General features: G+C 41.2%; 1 protein-coding gene across 3 annotated transcripts in view; it reads right to left on the bottom strand.

The window, feature by feature from the left end:
- Positions 1-5,379: 5,379 nt before the first annotated feature.
- Positions 5,380-20,503, bottom strand: part of Stx17 (syntaxin 17) — a 33,330-nt gene continuing 18,206 nt past the window's right edge. The window contains exon 4 of one of the 3 annotated variants that reach the window (XM_051161871.1): positions 5,380-5,685. In XM_051161871.1, the coding sequence (XP_051017828.1) occupies positions 5,416-5,685 (270 nt within the window). In that variant the 3' untranslated portion in view covers positions 5,380-5,415. The remainder of the gene's footprint in view (positions 5,686-20,503) is intronic. The other 2 variants (XM_051161864.1, XM_051161856.1) reach the window with 2 other exon arrangements.

The following is a 20,503-nucleotide window of genomic DNA, read 5'->3' as shown; positions in this document are numbered from 1 at the left end:
AGAACTTACATTCTAAATGAGTCACACATACAAAGGGCTGACCATAAAAAAAGAGGAGACCACATTAGAGATAACAGACTGTTTGGAGGGAGTTCTAATCCAGCTTGATATGGCAGATAGTTCAGACTTTCTGGAAAAGGTGGTATTATTAGGCAAAAAAGAGAGGAATATAAAGGCTAGATGAAGAAGCCAGCATGAGCAAAGACCTCAAGACAGAAGCAATACAGCTAAGCCACAATTGGCAGCCGGCATCATAAGAGCATGAGAGGAAAGCACAGAAGACACTGTGGATGAGGAGGGACTTTTCTGAGAGGGGAAGACTTTATGCGCCTCACAGAGGCTGCTAAAGGCTCACATGTATTCTGAAATGACAGGGGGACTGTGACCTGACCTCAGTCAGTCACTATGAAACTATATTAATTCCTATTTCTTTTCCATTCCTTGTATTTCAGTCAAGCCTAAAAATGAATGATATTTTATAAAACTGTGTGATTGGTTTATTTTCAAAGTTGATGAACAATTTAGTCCTAAGGAAAAGAAAACTTGTTTAATAAACTAATCGGGAAGGGCACAGTCAGCTGAACAAAAGATAGCATGCAAACTTATCAGAATTCATAGTGGTTATTTTTTAATTCTAAACTTGATTTATTTGAATTTATACATATGTATACACATATATATTTGTGCTGAGCCTACACAAGCTTAGGTTTTTTGTAATATTTTTATTTATTCTTTGGCCACAATATCTTCATCATTAAAAAGAAAAACAAACCAAGGGCCCCTTCTACTCTGCCTGGAACCTCCAATATTTCCCCCTCCCACCTGTCTTCTTAAAGCACGGAGTCTAACTAATGGCATCTGTGTGCATACAGGTGCCTATGGTTTGTATCTTAAAGAACAAAATCAACAGATAGTACATTTAGTAACATTTCGTAAAGAGCCAATCTTTTTCATGCTTAAAATGTTTAAGTTTTCACTTTAATCGAGGTAAATGAATCAACCTAAGATCTTTCTCTTGCTTTATATTCCATGTAACTTCTTGATCAGTAATGGACAGAATACAGGCAGAACTCTGTAATTCTGCACACTCTAAATATCTTAAGCTATAACCTAGAGAAGATTCAAGAGAAATAGGCGGGTCTACAAAACAAGGGAAGGCGGTCATCTGTAAATGCTTTATCTGAAAAGAGAGGGAGAGATGAGAGGTATCTGACATTTAAAATAAACATAAAAGATCTCTGTCACCACAAAGAAGAAATGATTAGGTCATTTCCATCTCACTTGAAACCAAACTACGTATGTGTCTTAGTTACAACAAAGACGTCCTTTCTTTTCCATGGAAAACCTTGTTGTTAATTTACAGCTCTGAACATCACAAATCAAGTCAAGGCATGACGGTCAGGAAAGAACTCTTAATTTCTACAGCTTCCACAATTCACTTGTTTCACCTCATAACCTTAGTGCCCAGCCTTTGACTATAAACTCTTACAAACTTGTAAAAGGGTGTGTGTGTGTGTGTGTGTGTGTGTGTGTGTGTGTGTGTGTGTGTGTGTGTGTGTGTGTGTGTGTGTTCTAAACCCTACAATTGGATGTAAAGCCTGATTACTAGCTGTACATTTAAAAAAAAAAAAAAAACCTTAGGACTCTTAACTCCCTTTGGCTGAAGTGATAACTAAGCTATCTAACAGTATTCTGCCCTCTCTTTTCCCTTATACCAGTGAACAGCAAAGACTCTATCAGGAAGTACACTCCAATAGATGTGAGATGTTCATTAACCTTCATGACAGTAGTATTTCACTAAAAATTAAATAAATTCAAAGGCATTCCCTAGACTTTTCAAGTTCTGACACCTTAAAAATGAAATTAATACTGTTCATCATTGAACATAAACCTATCTATCAAAATAAAATGACTTCTAAGTCACAACTCAATGAAGAAGAGGATTTTTAGATTACAATCAATGGAGGATGTAGCTTGTGAATACCATCAGACAAAACCAGTGCTGTGCTCTGCAGCACCGTTCAGTGCATGCACACACTGGATGTAAAAATCCAGAACTACATTGAATTCCACATGCTGATCTGACGTACCCAGCAGCTTTTTTTTTTTTTTAATTTATTCTTGTTACATCTCAATGTTTATCCCATCCCTTGTATCCTCCCATCCCCTCCCCCCATTTTCCCATTATTCCCCTCCCCTATGACTGTTCCTGAGGGGGATTACCTCCCCCTGTATATTCTCATAGGGTATCAAGTCTCTTCTTGGCTACCAGCTGTCCTTCCTCTGAGTGCCACCAGGTCTCCCCCTCCAGGGGACATGGTCAAATGTGAGGCACCATAGTACGTGAGAAAGTCCATATCCCACTCTCCACTCAACTGTGGAGAATATTCTGACCATTTGGCTAGATCTGGGAAGGGGTTTTAAAGTTTACTCCTGTATTGTCCTTGGCTGGTGCCTTAGTTTGAGCGGGACCCCTGGGCCCAAATCTGCCTATCATATTGTTCTACTTGTAGATTTCTAGGACCCTCTGTATCCTTTTATTTTGCTATTCTCCCATGCGTGGGAATGTAGCTCAGTGGTTGGCCCAGCAGCTTTAAGACTGAGATTGTTTCCTTTGTGGGTATGTGTTGGAAATGGTCCAACATTCTCTCCTGCTGTGCTGCTGTGTGCGGGAGCGGGGAAGGTGCACTGCCTCCCCCAGTGGCATGAGCCTCAGCTCTGAATGCTAATCAGATGGCCAAGCTCATCATTCTCCTGATGGGGAGTAAGGAGAGGGACAGGAAGGTCGGCACATAGTGAGACACAAGGGAGCTGCTCATGTCAAGCAGGACTGGCACGGACTGGCTTCTCAACTCTCAGAGTCGGGACAAAAGAAACAGCAAAAATCATGGCTTCCCCCAAACTTCCTTTATTTTCTAGAGACCATGAATGCCCTAGTCTACTCATTATTTCTATCTGTAAATGGAAACTATTTTTCTATTTTTTAATCTCACTAGTGGAAATGTGGCAAGACTGCTCCTGAATCTGTTTCCAACCAATGTACTTAGAACTAGATTTATAAAGAAGAAAGCATGTTAAGACAGTTAACATCCATGCAACCATCTCAATAGGCAGCCACAGCACATGCCCACTCCTACTTTACTCCATTGTGGAAGCCTGTGAAAGTGCATTCCTTGTGGTCTCCTTGTTATTCAGCTTTGTTAGTAGCATTTCTGCACTTAAGGCAGCCAAGTGGAGGCTTCCTCTGTGGAGCCCTCAGATGCTGTCAGAGCCTGCTTTCCATAGACAGAGGACTTGGGGTGAAATGGCAAGCACTCAGCACCCGCCGCCTCCGCTTGGTGTTAGCTACAGCTTAGGTGTGTAGCTTTACACACAGAAGCACTGCCTCAATCCCATCAGCACTGTGTTCGCCGGTGGCAATCATCAGGTGCTTAGACTAACTGATATTACACGAATTGAGAGGTTTGAGAATCAATATAGTTGGAAATTAATTTCACATGCTGTTTCTTCCCCCTCAGCCACTGTCTTTGTCCTAATCTTTCTTGTTTCTTTAATACACCTGCTTCCTCCAATCTGCCAAGTCTTGGGGTGCACAGTACCCTTCTGCTTACAGCAAAGGGTAACTGGCAGGGAACAGCTGACCAACAACTTTCCAGTGATATGCACTAAGTATACAGGCCACAAACAGTTCCACTTGGAGAAATGAACACATGCAAAAATAAAATGCAAATTAAAGCCATTATTATGTTATTATTGTGAGAAAAATCCAGATGAATTTAAGTATTTTTGCTTCAGATGAAAACACTAGTGATGGGCCAATTGAAGCCAAATAGAAGGAGACTGACACCAGCTAGTCTTTCTAGAAAATCCTATTTTCTCCCCTGTTATTAATGTCATCATTGTCAAAATGTCTCAGTATAGAAGGTAGTCCAAAAACACATGGGCGTAGAAAGCCCAGTCTCTACCTATGCATAGAAGGCATCTGCTCATTCTCCGTGGTATGAGCAGCTTTCCTCTGCACCAATATGGTGGAGATAACTGTGAAAATACTAATGACAAACTACCAAAAAGAATGACCTCCATATATTCCTTAAGGGCAGGGTGCTAACATTTTAGCACTGGCTACACAGAGAAGTAAATGAAGCACGTTTGGTTTGGTTTTATAAGAAAAGGCTCATGCCTAGCTCTTCTGCAGCATATCTGCAGAGACAAAATTGTCCCTATGACATATTTACTTATTTGTTTGTTCACTATGTGCAAAGCGCTAGGCTACAGAAAACTGCCAGGCAGCCTAAGTGTCTGCATTCCCTTGCAAAGTACCGAATCACTAGCAGTGAACATACACACATTTTAATTTAGAGGAAGGGAGTGGTAACAAGAGTGTCCTGGTGGATAAAAAAGGAAGCCGGGCCAGGTACATTATTTCTTTTGTCTGTTTGTTTTTGTTGTTGTTTTTCTTTTTTTCTTTTTTTTTAAATTAATTTATTCTTGTTACATCTCAATGTTTTTGTTGTTGTTTTTCAAGACAGGGTCTCTCTATGTAGCCTTGGCTGTCCTGGACTCACTTTGTAGTTCAGGCTGGCCTCGAACTCACAAAGATCCTCCTGCCTCTGCCTCCAGAGTGCTGGGATTAAAGGTGTGCACCACCACACCCAGCTGCCCACTTTGATTTCTAATTGATTTGTAGCCCATATTTTTCATAAGGATTAAAATTATCTTAAGACATATAAAATGTAATGAGATGGAAAAAATTAAAAATGAAAGATACACAATTACAACAGAAAAGGAAACAAAAGCAGCAACTATAAAATAAAGCTGGCACATTTTACCAGTTTAACTTTTGGTGATTAAAAATTTGGCTTTAAACTTCCTAGAGAATAGGCCAATTATAGACCCTTATTCGTTATTCTACTCACTACTTAGAAGATCTAATCTAAAGCAAACCACCCAACCAAACACAACCCAGCTGCTTTGAAGTACTCTGATGTACTCTGATGTACTAAGCCAATTGTTTTTCTGTATTAAAGATACTAGCACTGTGTCACCAAGGGTTATCAAATCCTGAGAAATGACGTAAGTGTGCTCATAGGCTGCTGCTTAGAATATCACTTCACAAAGCTGACAGCATGAACTCACCGCAGATTTTCCACACTGTTAGTGTGTGAGGCCAGAGCCTAAGAGCAGCAGCTCCCAACAGCCTGCCTGTATGAGAGAGGAGTGGGCCACACACCACACACAAGGACAGCATTATCTTAGGAGTAACCTAAGGGGTGACTTGAAGCTCCAAAGTTCTAATCCACATAGTTTTATCTAGCAAAATTCCCCAGGTACATGTGTCTGGTCTGCTTGGGGCCACCTATTAAGACTTACAAGGGCTTTCAAGGGCCCCTGCCCATGACACCTGAGGAGCTGAGCTTAGCTAACTGCACCACTAGGATCAAGAGTAAGACCTGTGTTACCATCAGCAGTCGTGGATCTGGCCAGTGAAGGCTGCAACAAAGCTACTTCGTTATTAAATTGTTTCTTGAGCTCTTCAACAGATTCCAAATGGAGCTGGAGAAACTCTGCCGTGGCCAAGGCTGCTGCCTGCTTAACAGGCTCTATCATTCGCTTCAGAAGCACCAGGTCGTCCTTGTGCACTTTCAAGCAAAGCTTCTCCATCTCTCGGATATTGGAGCGGAGTTGCTATAAATGAAAAAAAGAAACATTACCAGTACTGTCTCTCAGTATAAGACCTATTTCTTCTCAGAATAATCTGCTACAGTGGTTATGAATCCAAATGATTACATATTGTCTATCACAGGAGCATAAAGAATTTCGATTTCCCACATTTCTGTCTTGGCTGGCCTAGAATCTACGCCCCTCAAACTTTGAATTTATATAGTAATTCTGCCTTTATTACATGTGGCCATTATATAATAAATGCTGTACAAGTAGCATTTATCTTGTGGGACACACATGGAACTAAAGTATTCTAAAGACTCAAAGGATCTGTATTGCTAAATCACTGATAGATTTATAATTTCTAATAAAGGTATCCAATTTCAAAATGAGTAGAGTAAAAATGAAAATGAAACAGGAGCCAACTGAGCAGAAGAAAAACATGTAATAGGGGCTAGAACGGTGGCTCATCAGTTAAGAGCACTGGTTGCTCTTCTAGAGGACCCAGATTCAATTCCCATCACCCACATGGCAGCTCACAACTGTCTGTAACTCCAGTTCTATGGGATCTGATGACATCTCGGCCTTCATGGGCACTGCACACATGTATACAAGCATACACCCTATATATAAAATTTAAAAATAAAATATTAAACAAGAAAGAACACTATAAAGAAAAGATATAACCACCAATTATATTGAATATTAATTAAATAAATAGTAATTATAAATAAAGATTATTTTCAGACAGGATAAACAAACTAAAGGGATACATATAAACATAAATACAAAATAGCTCAAACTAAGAGTAAAAAAGAGACAACACAAAGGTCCTAACATCCCTCTCCCAAGAACGACTTGCTACAGCAACAGGTGGACAGAGTTCAATGCTAGCCCATAATTAGAAACAGAGAACCACTTTATAATAAGATTCTCCTCTGAAATATATAACAACACAGGCAAAATACATATGATACAAAAACTGACAGAACTACTATTGTTTTCTTTCTCTATGTGTATGTGCGAGCACGCATGCTTGGATGTGTGTGGGTGCATGTGTGTGTAGATGTGCATGTGTCTGGGGGCACAAATTTGATATCAAGTGCCTTCCTTGACCATTTCCTCTCTATTTTCTGAGGCAGGGTCTCTGACCTCGAGTGGGCTGGTTCCAGCTAGCCTCTAGATGCCCTGTTCTCGGCCTTCCCTATCTCCGCCTTCCCTGTCTCCGCCTTCCAGGGCCACCAGGCCTGCCTGTCTTATGAGTTCTTGGTGTCTACACTTTGGTTCTTATGCCTAGGTAGAAAATGTTTTTATCCACTGAGCCATCTCCTTAGCCACAAAAATCTTTCACAATTAACAATGAAAGGTCTTAAGAGCCTTAGTAATTAATAAAACAAATGGCAAGGGTACGTTAGGTATAGAGTGTCTGAACAAGAAAATTAACACAGCTTGATGTAAGTTACTTAGAACATTAACCTAACAAATGGAAAATATGTATGTAAAAAGCAAACAATGTTAAAGTGACTTTCACAAATTTAAAAAAAACATTGACATAGACAGCATGCATTCTGAGAATAAATTTGAAATCATATATATATTATAAATACATACATACATACAAGGAAAAAAGATATTTGTAAATAGTCTGAAAGGAAGAGAAGGGAATCACAATGGGAATTAGAATCCTACGGCCTGAATGCAAAGAAAAGTAACACATGTAAAAACGTACAGTGCTCTGTAAAACAAGAGTTAGAAACAGGCTTCTCCCACTACATATATATTAGGGAAGAAAGGCTAGGCAGTCCGCTAGAGGCCGCCCTGACTTTCAGCTGGGTAGGCCCCTGTAGTGTTTGAGTAAGAATGGCTCCCATAGGCTCATCAGTCATCAGGAGGGGCAATACTTAAGAAGGATTAGGGGGTGCGGCCTTGTTGGATTAGGGATGGCCTTTTGGGAGAAAGTATGTCACTCAGGGTCTCAGAAATCTCAGCACTGCCCAGCGTCTCTCTCTCTTCCAGCTGCCTGAGGATCAGGATGTAGAGTTTTCATCCTCTCCAGCACCACGGCTGCCTGCTTGCTGCCATGCTCCCTCCAGATGACAGTTTCACGCTCTGAAACTGTAAGCTAGCCGCAATTCAATGCTTTCTCTTACAAAAGTTGCATTTGTCATGGTGTTTCTTCACAGCTATAGAATACTAAGACAGCTCCATTTTCTTTTTCTTCTCTTCTGTCTTTTTCTTTCAGATGCTTGCCAGAGCCTGTGCTCCCTCACCCATGAGCTGTGCCCTACTCATACCCAGGGTGGTTTTTCTCCTCCACTCTAAGTCTCCCCCTCCATGCAGCTGACATATACAGCTCTCTTTGGCTGTCTTTTTACACTCGTTTGAAAAACATGAAAAGAAAAGCTAGAAATTAGCAAGCTAAATATCCATCTCAAGAATGTAGAAAATACAAAAACAAAAGCAGATATAAAAAGGAGAAAGTCAGAGGCACTCTGAGAAAGGACAGCAGGTTACCAAGAAGAGACCTGATACCCTATGAGCATATACAGGGGGAGGTAATCCCCCTCAGGAACAGTCATAGGGGAGGGGAATAAGGGGAAAATGGGAGGGAGGGAAGAATGGGAAGATACAAGGGATAGGATAACCATTGAGATGTAACAAGAATAAATTAATAATAAATAAATAAAAGAAAAAACAAAACAAACAAACAAAAAAAGGAGAAAATTACAAAGATGAGATTAAACTTAGTGAGACAGAGAAACAGGTACACAATAGATTAACAAAACCAAAATTATTTTTGGAAAGAGTAATAAAACTAATAAGCTTTATAAAAGAAGTGTTAAAAACATATACAAATAACCAATATCATAAACAAGGGGGCAGCTCTACAAATATTAAATTAAAAAGATAATAAGAAATTATTAATAAACTGGACATGGTGGTACACCCTTTTAATCCCAGCACTGGGAAGGCAGAGGCAGACGTATCTCTAAATTCAAAGCCAGCTTGGTCTAGAGAGTGAGTCCAGGACGGCCAGCGCTACACAGAGAAATCCTGTCTTGGAAAAAAAAAAAAACAAAAAACCAAAAATCAAACCAAACAAACAACAGAAAAGAAATTAGGAATAAATTTATGCAAGTTAGGTGAAATGGACCAATTTCTCTAACAGTATAATTTCTCAAACTGAAAATATTAATTTTGTTTTTCTTCTTTTTTGAGTTAGGTTTTCATCCAGCCCAAGACAACCTTACATGTGCTATGTAGCAGAGGCTAGCTTTGGCCCCTGTGTAGCAGAGGCTAGCCTTGGCCCCTGTAAGGTGGAGGCTAGCCTTGGGTTCCTTGGTCCTCCTGCTTCCACCTCCTGAATGCACAGAGTATAAGCACTTGTCACTACACCCAGCTACTATTAAGTAAATTAACTGTATTGTTTTGAAACTCCTTACTCTCTTCTTTTCCATGTTAAACAACAATCAACCAAACTTTTAAACAACAGACTGAAGCTGGCAGGAAATCATGTCACTAGTCAGTTTTACCAAATGTTTGTAAGAAATCACACACTCTCTCAGGGAGTGGTCGAAGGCTAGCACCTGAGAACAAAACTCAGCCAGAAGGAAATAGCCACAGTGAACTTACACGCTCTTACATGTACAGAAATTCTCAGCAAAGTGTGACAATCTCAGTCTGACACAAAATAATAGAGCAACAGCAGTGCTGAAGAGACCCACTTCAAAAGCCAGATTAGAAGGCACTGTTATAGGCAACAACAGTAAATTGCAAGGCAGTCACAAAGACACAGTTTGTTTAGCTCAGTCTCTGTAATGCTCTGAAACAGGCTGAATTAAACAGATTCTGAAGGACTCATTTGTTGGCAAAGCTATCAGAGAAGACAGGACGTACCCGCCATGAGCGTCAGGATAGTGATGCCTCTGGTGGGAGGACAGGTGGTAGTATGAGGTAAGGCTGCAGAGTCTTCTAGAATGTTCACAGTATCCACTTTGGTACATGAGTACCCAAGTGTAATTATTTAGGAGTATATTCATGGTGTAAGCATTCTATAGTACATATAATGTTGTTCCGAGTTTAATGTTTCTAAAAAAAATTTACATTGATTTAAGTGATAACCAACCTATCAATATGGTTGAAAACATCCATGTATGGATAAGATGCAGTGGAGACCTAACTGTGGGGGTACATGAGTTACTCCTTTGAATTCTTGTTCTTCTTTGGGTGGAAGAAGTAATGAATTCTGACATACCAACATAAAACCACGTGGTAGGAATAAGACCTGTGAGAAGGCACTATAAAAATAAATAAATCTTAAGGGAGAAAAGAATGTGATGATTAAGGAATCAAATACAACTATGTATGGAAAGCTCAGAATCTTAAGTCACTTACCAAAAGGGGGTGGGGAGGGAGAAAAGTCAGGTGAACCCAAGAGTGGTGTGAAACAAGGGGAATCATGCAAGTCAGCGCCCAGAATGAGCGGAGGCTGGTGAAAAAGTTAAGAACAATAAAAGGATATAAAAATACATGTACAGCAAGAACAAGAGGGAAGGCTCAGGCCCACTGCTTTGAGGCAGATGGTGCAATGCTAACAGATGCTGCACAGAGTAGAACCACTTAGCTCCTGTTTTGCTTTTGATTCTGTATTAAGAAAAATTTTAAAAATGAAAGGGAGTAAGAAACACACCCAAAGGAAATCCGTGTCACTAGAGACCCGGATAGGTTTCACTAAGGAGTAGCTCAGTACTGTCTCTGAAAAATCAGTTTTAGGGAACTAGGATGTACTAAATACAACGCCCTCTTGGTCAGCACTTCGGCGGCGGCAGGGTGCGCACCATTTCCATATTTAACAGGACTATGCTGAACTCACTTGCACCCTGGGTGAAAGCACTGGGCCAAGCAGAGTAGCAGCATCTGTCCTTCCTACAGGAAGACAGCATGACGCCTTAGATGTCACCCACCCCATCCTACCTAACGCCAATTAGGATAGAGGTCAAAGATCCAGAGTCCAGATAAATCTTATGAATATTTTAAAGCAACAATAAAGCTAGTCTTCTGAACTCGCAGTGACCTAGCGTAGCTTCCTTTCTACACCTCCAATTAGGAAGCCGCTTCTTGCCTGCCTGCCATTTGCTGCCTCCCTCTGAACTGTTGTCTACTTTTCTTGCTTTCACATTGTTCACCTCATTATTTCTCTTTTCTATTTGCTTCTTTCCCTGCCCAAACACTCCTTTTAAAGATAAAAAATCAGACCCAGCGTTCCCTCCGTCTCCTAGGAGGACCATCAAAGCCACACTTCACATTGGCTGAGCTCCTATCTGGTTCCTTCTGTGCATCTGTGCTGCTTACAGAACGGGGTAGACTCCTTACAGGCAGCGTCCTTCCAAATGAGCTCTGAAATCTACTGAACCAGAATCTCTAAGTGAGCCTCAGATGTGTTGGCTCCTGACAAGCTCCACACCAGCTGTCGGTGAAGAAGTGCAGCTGAGGATATTTCTTTGAAGGCGACACTAGTTCTCCAGAGACTTTACACAGTAACAATTTTCAGTGCTCTCATTTTCTTGTAAAAACTGGTCACAAAATCCTTCTTAATGCTCAGATTTCCCTACTCCAGAGAAGAAAGCTATTAAACTACTTGCAGTTTCAAAACCTTAGTGAGTGGCTAGCCTGTCCTGTTGTTCAAGGACAGCCGAGTTCTGAGACTTGAGCACTGGGGAGAACGGAAACCCTAACCCTGGAGATATCTGGAGCCAGTACTAGGGCAGTGCTGGGGAGAAAACGGACCAGCACCTCAATGTGAGGAACCCATCCAGGCTGGGGAAAGAAGCATCTAAAGAGATGAAAATAGCGCTCAGCAGGCACACCGGGCGGGAGCTGTGTGTCCAGCAGCTGCACTGGAAACCTTTCATGTACAGGGCACTGAAGAGTGCTCAGAAAGGCTGAGTCCCCCAAGGAGGAGTAATTGCGCAGACAGAGCCCTGCTCCAGCTAGCCTCCAGCTAATGACTCATAGCAGCGGGACCTAGCATTAGCACATGGGTTCTAAGTAACTGGTAACTTAATGGCAGTCCAGAACAAAGCTCAAGAAATATTATAGTATCATAAAAACATAAGCAGTTAACAAGATCAAACGTGGTCAGACAGATGTTGAGGCAGGGGAGCAGGAACCATAGTGGGGAGAGTAATCACAGATCCAAAACAGCCCTGAGTGGCCGGGCTGCTAAAGCAGGAGAAAGGATATTACATTATTACAGCCGCACTTCCTGTGGTCAAAATTAAGTAGCAATAAGGAAGATAAAGAAACCCAAGTCAAAACTCTAGAAATATCACTGTGCATGAGATGAGAATGTATATTAGTGGACTAATGACAGAGTAGACACTACCACCAGAGGCTAGAGACGGGCCAGCTGTGAGGTGACACTCAAGCAAATGCGCGTGCATCTGGAGCTCTCGAAGGAGGAGGGCCGGGCCGGAAAACATGCTAGGAAGGACACAATGGCAGAAAGCTCCCCAGATCAATGCAACAGTAAACAGAGCTCAACAAGCTGAAAACACAAGGCTGAAGAAAACGCACCATGTCCTATGAAAGTCACCAAATCTGTGACAAAAAAAGCAGAGAGGAAATGGACACCTTACACGGGCATAAAGATTTGATCACTTCCCCCTGGAGGTGCTGCCTGGCCAGGCCACAAGGGAAGAGAACCCTCTCAGTCCTGATGTGACTTGATGAGCTGGGATGGGTTGGGAGTGGAGGGGCTCCCATTCTCTGAGGAACAGGGGAGAGGGATGAGGGAAGAGGGAGGGAGGGTGTAACAGGGAGGAGATGAAGGAAAGGACTAAGATCAGATGTAAAACGAATGACTAAATAAATTTTTTAAAAAGATGGGAAGAGGACAAGGCCCAGTGAGAGGAGAGCAGAATGTCTTCAAGGTCCAGAAAGGAGAAGGGTGCAGAATGTGCAAGCGCTCAAGTGGCTATCCCTCTCCCCAAAGTCAAAAGAAGTCATCCAATTAGACCCGGGCTCCACTCCAAGCAAAGCTAACATCTTTAAAAGCAAAAGGAAAGATGAAACACAAAAAGATGGATCCACACAAAGGCATTTACTGTAAGCACATCAGAAATAGAAATAACCTAGGCACTACACAGGCTTTCACACACCACCAAGTCACTTTAAATGGCAACTGTCAACTAAGCATGTTAGGGCCACAGTGAGGTGAGAGTGAACTGAAGTGCAGGTGGCAGCGGCGTAAAGAGCCCGAGTTTCTTCATATTTTTAATTAATTAATTTGGTGTTTTGAGACGGGGTTTCTCTGTATAGCCCTGGCTGTCTGAGAACTCACTCTGTAGACCAGGCTGGCCTCGAACTCACAGAGACCCGCCTGCTTCTGTCTCCAGAGTGCTGGGATTAAAGGAGCAAGCCACCACCGCCGGCTTGCCTAAGTTTCTTTTCTTTCTTTCTTTCTTTTTTTTGTTTTTTCTGTTTTTTTGTTTGTTTGTTTGTTTGTTTGTTTTGTTTTTTTGTTTTTTGAGATAAGGTTTCTCTGTGTTAGCCTTGGCTGTCCTGGGCTCGCTTTGTAGACCAGGCTGGCCTCGAACTCACAGCGATTCGCCTGCCTCTACCTCCCGAGTGCTGGGATTAAAGGTGTGCACCACCACACCCGGCTTGCCTATGTTTCTTAAACATGTAAAGTTGTATAGTATTACTTGAAAACAAATAGCAACAGACGAATACAATAATCTCAAGCTCGGTTACTAAAACAGCAGAGTTATAGCTAGCAAGACAAGAAAGAATGCAAACAAAGAAAACCCACCTCAACTTAAGTGGAAACAGCTGGATTGGTGGTGCCCTGGTAGGAGCTGCACAAAAACCTGTCTAACAAACAGAAGCCCAATGGTCACACTAGCCACCGTCTCCACCTGCTTGTTCCTCCCTTCGAGACTTTCTTTGTTACGATAGGCAAGAGATGTCTTCAGGTTGTCTCAGGTCACTATATGCTCAGAACCTTCCAGAGCTTTCCTCCCAACTCTGAGTTACTGTCTCCTGTGGGGCCTCCCATGGTCTCACCCAGCTGGAGTCTGACTTCGCCTCCTGCAACATCCTCACTTGCTCGAGCCGAGCCGTACAGCCTCCTGAGGAACTGGTGGACAGCTAAGCATCCTCCCACCACAGTCTTCACACCAGGTATACATGCAAACACCAATGCGCATGTGTGGCAGAGTGCTGCTCTGATCCCAGCACTCCCAGGAGGAGGCAGGAGGATCAGAGATTCATGACTGTTCTTGCCCACACAGAAAGCTCCAGGCCAGCCTGTGCAGGAGACCCCAACTTCTGATGATAATAATAGCTGCAGAAATATCCACAAATTAGAGCAATGGGCCAGAATAAGGGAAGCAAGCCTTTAAAAGGTAAGTTCATCAACTCAGTATTTAACAAGCTTTGCAGTATACAAATAAAAACTGTAAACTATGCCCAAACTTCCAGTTAAAAACACATCCCCACCCGTCCAAATTAATAACTACACATAATACTTAGTTATCTTTCTCTACTTTGTTCAGAAGTATCTCCAAAATCTGGTCTAAAGTTTAAGAAGTTATAGTGAAATATATACTTCTCTATCTGGATGATAATTATAAAAACCAATTATTCTAAGTTAATTGAGAGTTCTGAAAAAATGGCTAATTATGTATTTGATGATTAAAAGATGAGTGGCCACGCATATATTTGCCTTCATTAAATATTGATTTAGGATTTCTAATGTGTTTTTATAACATGCAATTTTGAGAGCAAATTGTTTACAGCAGAAAACATTTGGTATCGTAATAATTAATCAGATTTCTTTACAAATACAAGCACAAGTCCACTGGTAAACATTTAAACACCACAGCAAATATACTCTAGACATAGTATGATTTACTGTCGAGAGATCCAGCGTCATAACTATTTAACTAAAATAACCCTGGACTAGCCTTTATTTTGATTTAAGGTACAGCCACTGTTTACCCCCTACTCTAAGGTTATTGATAATAGTGTGACTTTATACTTGTTTTAGTATCAACCAGCACTAAAAATACAGTATGTATTTTTAACTAATAACCAGCCACTAAAAGACTGGAAAATCACAACTCAGGGTGTAGATCAGAAGAGCATGTGCCCAGCTTACAGAGTGCTTTAGGCTCAATTTTCAGCATGGCAGATCAAAGGAGGAAAAAAGGACTTAATTCATTTATTCAAGTATTTAATGAGCATCTACCATTATGTGTTAAGGCCCATACTCCAGGGCCTATTCACTTAAGATTAGTAGATGATAAAGAAAATAAGACACTGGGGACTGACTTTCACACGATCTCTGGTGCCCCATATTTGGCCATGTCCCCTTGTTGGGGAGGCCCAATGGCACTCAGAGGATCTTAGGGAAGGGGAATGGGGTGAAAGCGGGAGGGAGGGAGGGAGGGAGGAATGGGAGGATGCAGGGATGGGATAGCAAATGAGATGTAATATGAATTATTTTATTTTTCAATAAAAATGTGTTAAAAAAAAAAAGAAAAAAGAAAATAAGACACAACATGGGAGCTGGCTCTTAGTAAGGCAGTGGTTCTCAACCTTCCTAATGCTGCAACTTGTTAATACAGTTCCTCATGTTGTGGTTTATGACCCCAACCATAAAATTATTTTTGATGCTACTTCATAACTGTACTTTTGCTAGATATAACCCTTAATATAAATATCTGATATGCAGTGGCCTTAGGCAACCCCCGTGAAAGGGTCGCAAGGCACAGGCTGAACCGCTGCCCTGGAGTCTAACTGTGCCACTAGAGCGCTGAGATCTGAGCTCCTACACTGTCACTTACTATTCCAAACTCCAAGTTTCTCAAATTCCTTTTAAAATTGTATTTCAGACAGGCCCTAAATTCTCTGCTCTTCTGGTTTGTTTTATCTGGAAAAAAAATTATCTACTTATCCAGAATTCAGATAGCTGATTTTTTTGTTTGTTTGTTTGTTTGCTTGTTTGTTTGTTTTTCTGAGACAGTGTCTCTCTGTGTAGCCTTGGCTGCCCTGGACTCACTTTGTAGACCAGGCTGGCCTCGAACTCACAGTGATCTGCCTGCCTCTGCCTCCCAAGTGCTGGGGTCAAAGGCGTGCGCCACCACGCCTGGCTCTGATAGCTGATTTTTAAAACATATTTCATAACTACTTGTATACTGACTTCCATTAAATTTCACTGAAGCTTGAACTTTCTACCTAGATACTGAACTGACCTTTTGCACTGTCATCCAGTCAGGAGCCCTCAAGGCAGAGACTGAGATATACTTTTCGGAACTTTTGTTATCAATTAGTGTCCTCACTGGATTTAGGGTAGGCAAGAAGAGACACGGTTTTTCAAAATACTTATTTTAGGGCTAGGGAGATGGTTCAGTTGGTAATGTGTTTGTTATGCAAGCCCGAGGGGATGAGCTCCATCCCCAGGAGCCACGTTAAAAAGCCAGGCCCAGCAGCGGCATGACCCAGCACGGGGAGGCAGAGGCAGAGGGAGCCTGAAGCTCGATGGACAGACCTTGTCTAGGCAAATGCGCCGCTACAGGTTCAGTGAGACATCCAATCTCAGAACACCCGTGACTAGGGAAGATGGCTGATACTGACCTTCAGCCTACACACATCCACACCCAAAATATTCACCTTACACTTTCATATGACAGGTCAGAGGGCTGGGGAAAGTAATGCGGTTATAACCCACTTAAAACTAACCCAACCTACTGAATATCTACCGTTATAGCATGGGCTGTGTAGGATATTGACACAAATGACTGACAATCTTACAACCATCCCCAGAGTTGCGGACTGTTATGCTAATTTGACAGTTGAGGAAACTCAGGTTCATAAACTGTATGTAACTTGTTTAAAGCAAACTGTCAAATATGATTCAACCTGTTAAAATTTTATAATTTGAATTCATTATAATGAAATTTTACATTCAGAAAAATAGAAAAACAGGGGGAAATGGACACGGTCCTACCCTTAAGCAAGAAGCTATTTGCAATTGATAGCCATTGTCAAAGAAAATGCAGCTTTTTTCTAAGGGGTGTCATTGGCACATCACCCACACCCCAAGGCAGGCCCCATTGCCAGGAGTGGTTGGCTAACACAAAACTGATGCCATGGATTTGTGGGTGCCTTTTATTTTATTTCATTTTGTTGTTTTTTTTTTTTTTTTCCTTACTAGAATTTTTTGTTTGTTTTGATTTTTTTTTTTTTGAGAGAGAGAGAGAAAGAGAGAGAGAGAGAGAGAGAGAGAGAGAGAGAGAGAGAGAGAGAGAGAGAGAGAGAAGTTTGGTAGACAGAGTGGTGGGAAGCATCTGGGAAAAGCAATACGGTCAAAATATATTGTATGGACAATTTTAAACAAAAAACTTCTTTTCACAGAAGGAGCTGTTTTGTTTTATACAGTGTTTAAGTTACTTTTACATGTTCATTTTAGAGTGTGTGTGTGTGTGTGTGTGTGTGTGTGTGTGTGTGTGTGTGTGTGTGTCTGCGCACGTGTGGGCATGTGCACGTGCATGCACACATGCCTGTCTGTGTATATACAGGTGCCACAGCATTTCACACATGTAGTCAGAGAAGCACTACTTCTGGCAGCTTTGAGTCTCTCCTTCAGCCATGCAGGTTACAAATATTACTCAGGTAGTCAGGCTTGATGGCAAGGGCTTTTACCTGCTGAGCCATCTCTCCAGCCCTATATGGCCTTTAAAGAAAAGATATAGTTGAACATGCTTTTGTTGTTGTTTTTGAGACAGAATTTCTCTGTATAGCCCTTGGCTATCATGGAACCCACCATGCAGACTAGGCTGGCCTCAAACTCTCCTTGCCTCTGTCTCCTGAGAGCTAGGATTAAAGGTGCACCACTACCCAGCTAAATACGCTTATTTTTAAGCAACTCTTTCTTCTAATGGTCAGTGAGACAAATTTTTTAAAAAATCAAGTAATCAAAATAAGATAGGAATCTGAAAATATGGTGATATCTTAAGAAAAATTAGTCTCAAAAAGTTAAACCATGAAAAGGAAATCCAAAAGGATTACAAAAAATTATTAGACATAATAAAAGTTTAAAAGTAATTGGCTGTAAAATCTATTTATGAAAATTAACTATATATCTACATTGACTGAAAATTTAGAAAGCCTAATTTTTAAAAAGTCAACACTGAACACCTAACACGTGCTCAAACACACACATGGGTGCTGTAAGTTACCTGAAAACAGATGAATTGAAACCTTGCATAGTGGTGTGCACCTTTAGTACTACCTAGCTCAGGAGACAGAGACAAGGATGGCCAAGAGTTTGGACCAGCTTCAACTCTAGAGGACCAATCTAAGCTAAATAACATTTTATCTAAAAGGCAAAATTAATGAAATAGTTTGAAACAAAATTTTCTTTATCAACATCTGAGTATGAAGAAAATTCCTTGTACAAGACACCAAAAGCATTAAAAAAAAAGTTGCAAAATTAGACTGCATGTAAGCTAAGAAGTCCTTTGTCTCCAAAGACAAAATCAAAGTGAAAGGGTCTTACAGAACCTAATTCTGGTAAATCTGGAAAACCTTAACTTGTTCATGAGCTTGTTTCTCCAAAACTGTTTTTTTATTACAAGCTAGCCATGAAGAAGCAGAAATGAGTAAAGTAAGCAAACACCTGCATCTAACAACAGTTTGAGCTCATTACTTTAATGGCACACATAAATCTTCTATACCAGATGGAGGCCAATAATGTCAACATAATTTTAAAAACTAGTACACAAATTCTCTGACACAGTCAATATCTCAATCAAATCATGCGATTGTTAGTAAAATATTAAACAATCAAGATGGTAAGAAACCCAAGTCATAATTATCTCATTACAATTAATACATTCAGTACCACTGGGCCCACACTAAATCCTGAGTGCACCAGGCACTGTGAGATCTGTGAAGAGCGAGATGCCACCCTCTTAGGCCTGTAATCTAGTTACCTTCTAGTAAAACACATCTGTCAGACTCCCATCTAAATGTCAAGACACTTGCTTTTCTTTATCTTCTTATATTATTAGTATTATTATTTATTTTTAGTATTGTTATTATAGTATTAGTATTATATTTTATAATATTTATTATTATTTTCTTTTGTTTGTTTGTTTTTCGAGACAGGGTTTTGCTGTGTAGCCTTGGCTGTCCTGGACTCCCTAGCAGTCCTGCACTCACCTTGTAGACCAGGCTACCCTTGAATGCACAATGATCTGCCTGCCTCTTCCTCCCGGAGTGCAGGGATAAAAGGCGTGCACCACCACATCCAGCTGTATCTCCTTATCTTGAAGCTACTAATATCTAATCCTTGCACTTCTGGAACCTTTTCTAGGGACATCTTGCATTCACTTCATTCAATCTCAATTTTCACCACACTGCATATATATATATATATACATGTATGTATGTATAAATGTTTGATATATTTACATTTGTGCATATGTGTTTGTGTGTGTGTGTGTGTGTGTGTGTGGTAAAGAACAACCTCTGGTATTGGTTTCTGCCATTCACTTAGTTTTGCCAGGTCTCTCTTGTTCACTGCTACACAGAGTACTCAGACCAGCTAGCCCAGAATCTTCTAGAGGACTCACCTGACTCTGTTTCTCATTTTGCTGTAGGAATGCTGAAATTAAGACACGTACTATGGTGTGCAGCTTTTTATATAGGTTCTGGGGATTGAGCTCAAGTTCTCAGGCTTGTGCAGTACTTTTTAACCACTGAGCCAATCCAACACTCAGTGGAACAGAGATTAGCAAATTTTTTTGTAAGGCCAGCTAGTGTACAGCTTAGACTCTGCAAGATAGACAATCTCTGTAACAAATATTCAACTCAGCATTTGTAATGTAAAAACAGTAGGTAGATAGATAGATGATAGACAGACAGACAGACAGACAGACAGACAGTGAATACACAGATGTCAGGTCAGGTATAGTCTGAGAGTTGATTTGCTTACACTTGGAATAAGACAGTGTGTACACATTTGTACATGTGAGTACTTGTGTACGTGTGGAGCCTGTTGCGTGTCTTCCTCTGTTCTTCTCTACCTTGTTTTTGAGGCATGGTCTCTCCCTGAACACAGCTCACTGACTGTCTCAGCTGGCTGACCAGCAGGCTCCAGGGATCTGCCTGTCCTCACCAGGGTTACAGATGCCACCACACCTGACTTTTTACACGTGCTGGGGTCTCAACCACCCAGCCTGCGCCTAAGTGTGATCCTGTCTCAAAATACAAATAAGTAGGTGCTGGGAAGATGGCTCAGTGGCTAAGAGCCCTGGCTGTTCTTCCAAAGGACCCAGGTTCAATTCCTAGCACCCACACGACAGCTCACAACTGTTTGTAACTCCAGCACCTTCACCCAGACATACATGCAGGCAAAACACCAATGCACATAAAAAATAAAATAATACAAATAAATAAGCAAATAAACAAAATTTCACAGAACTAATGAATATGGGTTTTGAGATGGAAACGATACAATACACATCATCAAAATTTCAGAGCACTCAGGATAAGCAGAGCACAAAGGTTGCCAGGAGGGGAAAGTCCTGTGAGTCCAGCTTCTGACAAAGAAACACAAAGTGCAGGAAAGCACTCACTCCTGAAAGCCAGTACCAGGTCTCACCAGGTGAGACCACAGTGAGGATTATAGGCACATGGTTACTTAACCCTTTGCTTCTGGATGCTGACAGATCAAACAGTAGAGGAAAGAAGACCCGAAGAAGACCAGATATGTGCAAAAACTTACAGCTTCTATATAGGAACACCCAGGGAAGCCCCAGTGCAGCAGCTA

This window comes from Acomys russatus, chromosome 2 (genome assembly GCF_903995435.1).
Source record: "Acomys russatus chromosome 2, mAcoRus1.1, whole genome shotgun sequence".
NCBI classification, from domain to species: Eukaryota; Metazoa; Chordata; class Mammalia; order Rodentia; family Muridae; genus Acomys; species Acomys russatus.
The sequence above is the reverse complement of the archived record's forward strand: the minus strand, read 5'-3'. Positions and strand labels throughout refer to the sequence as shown.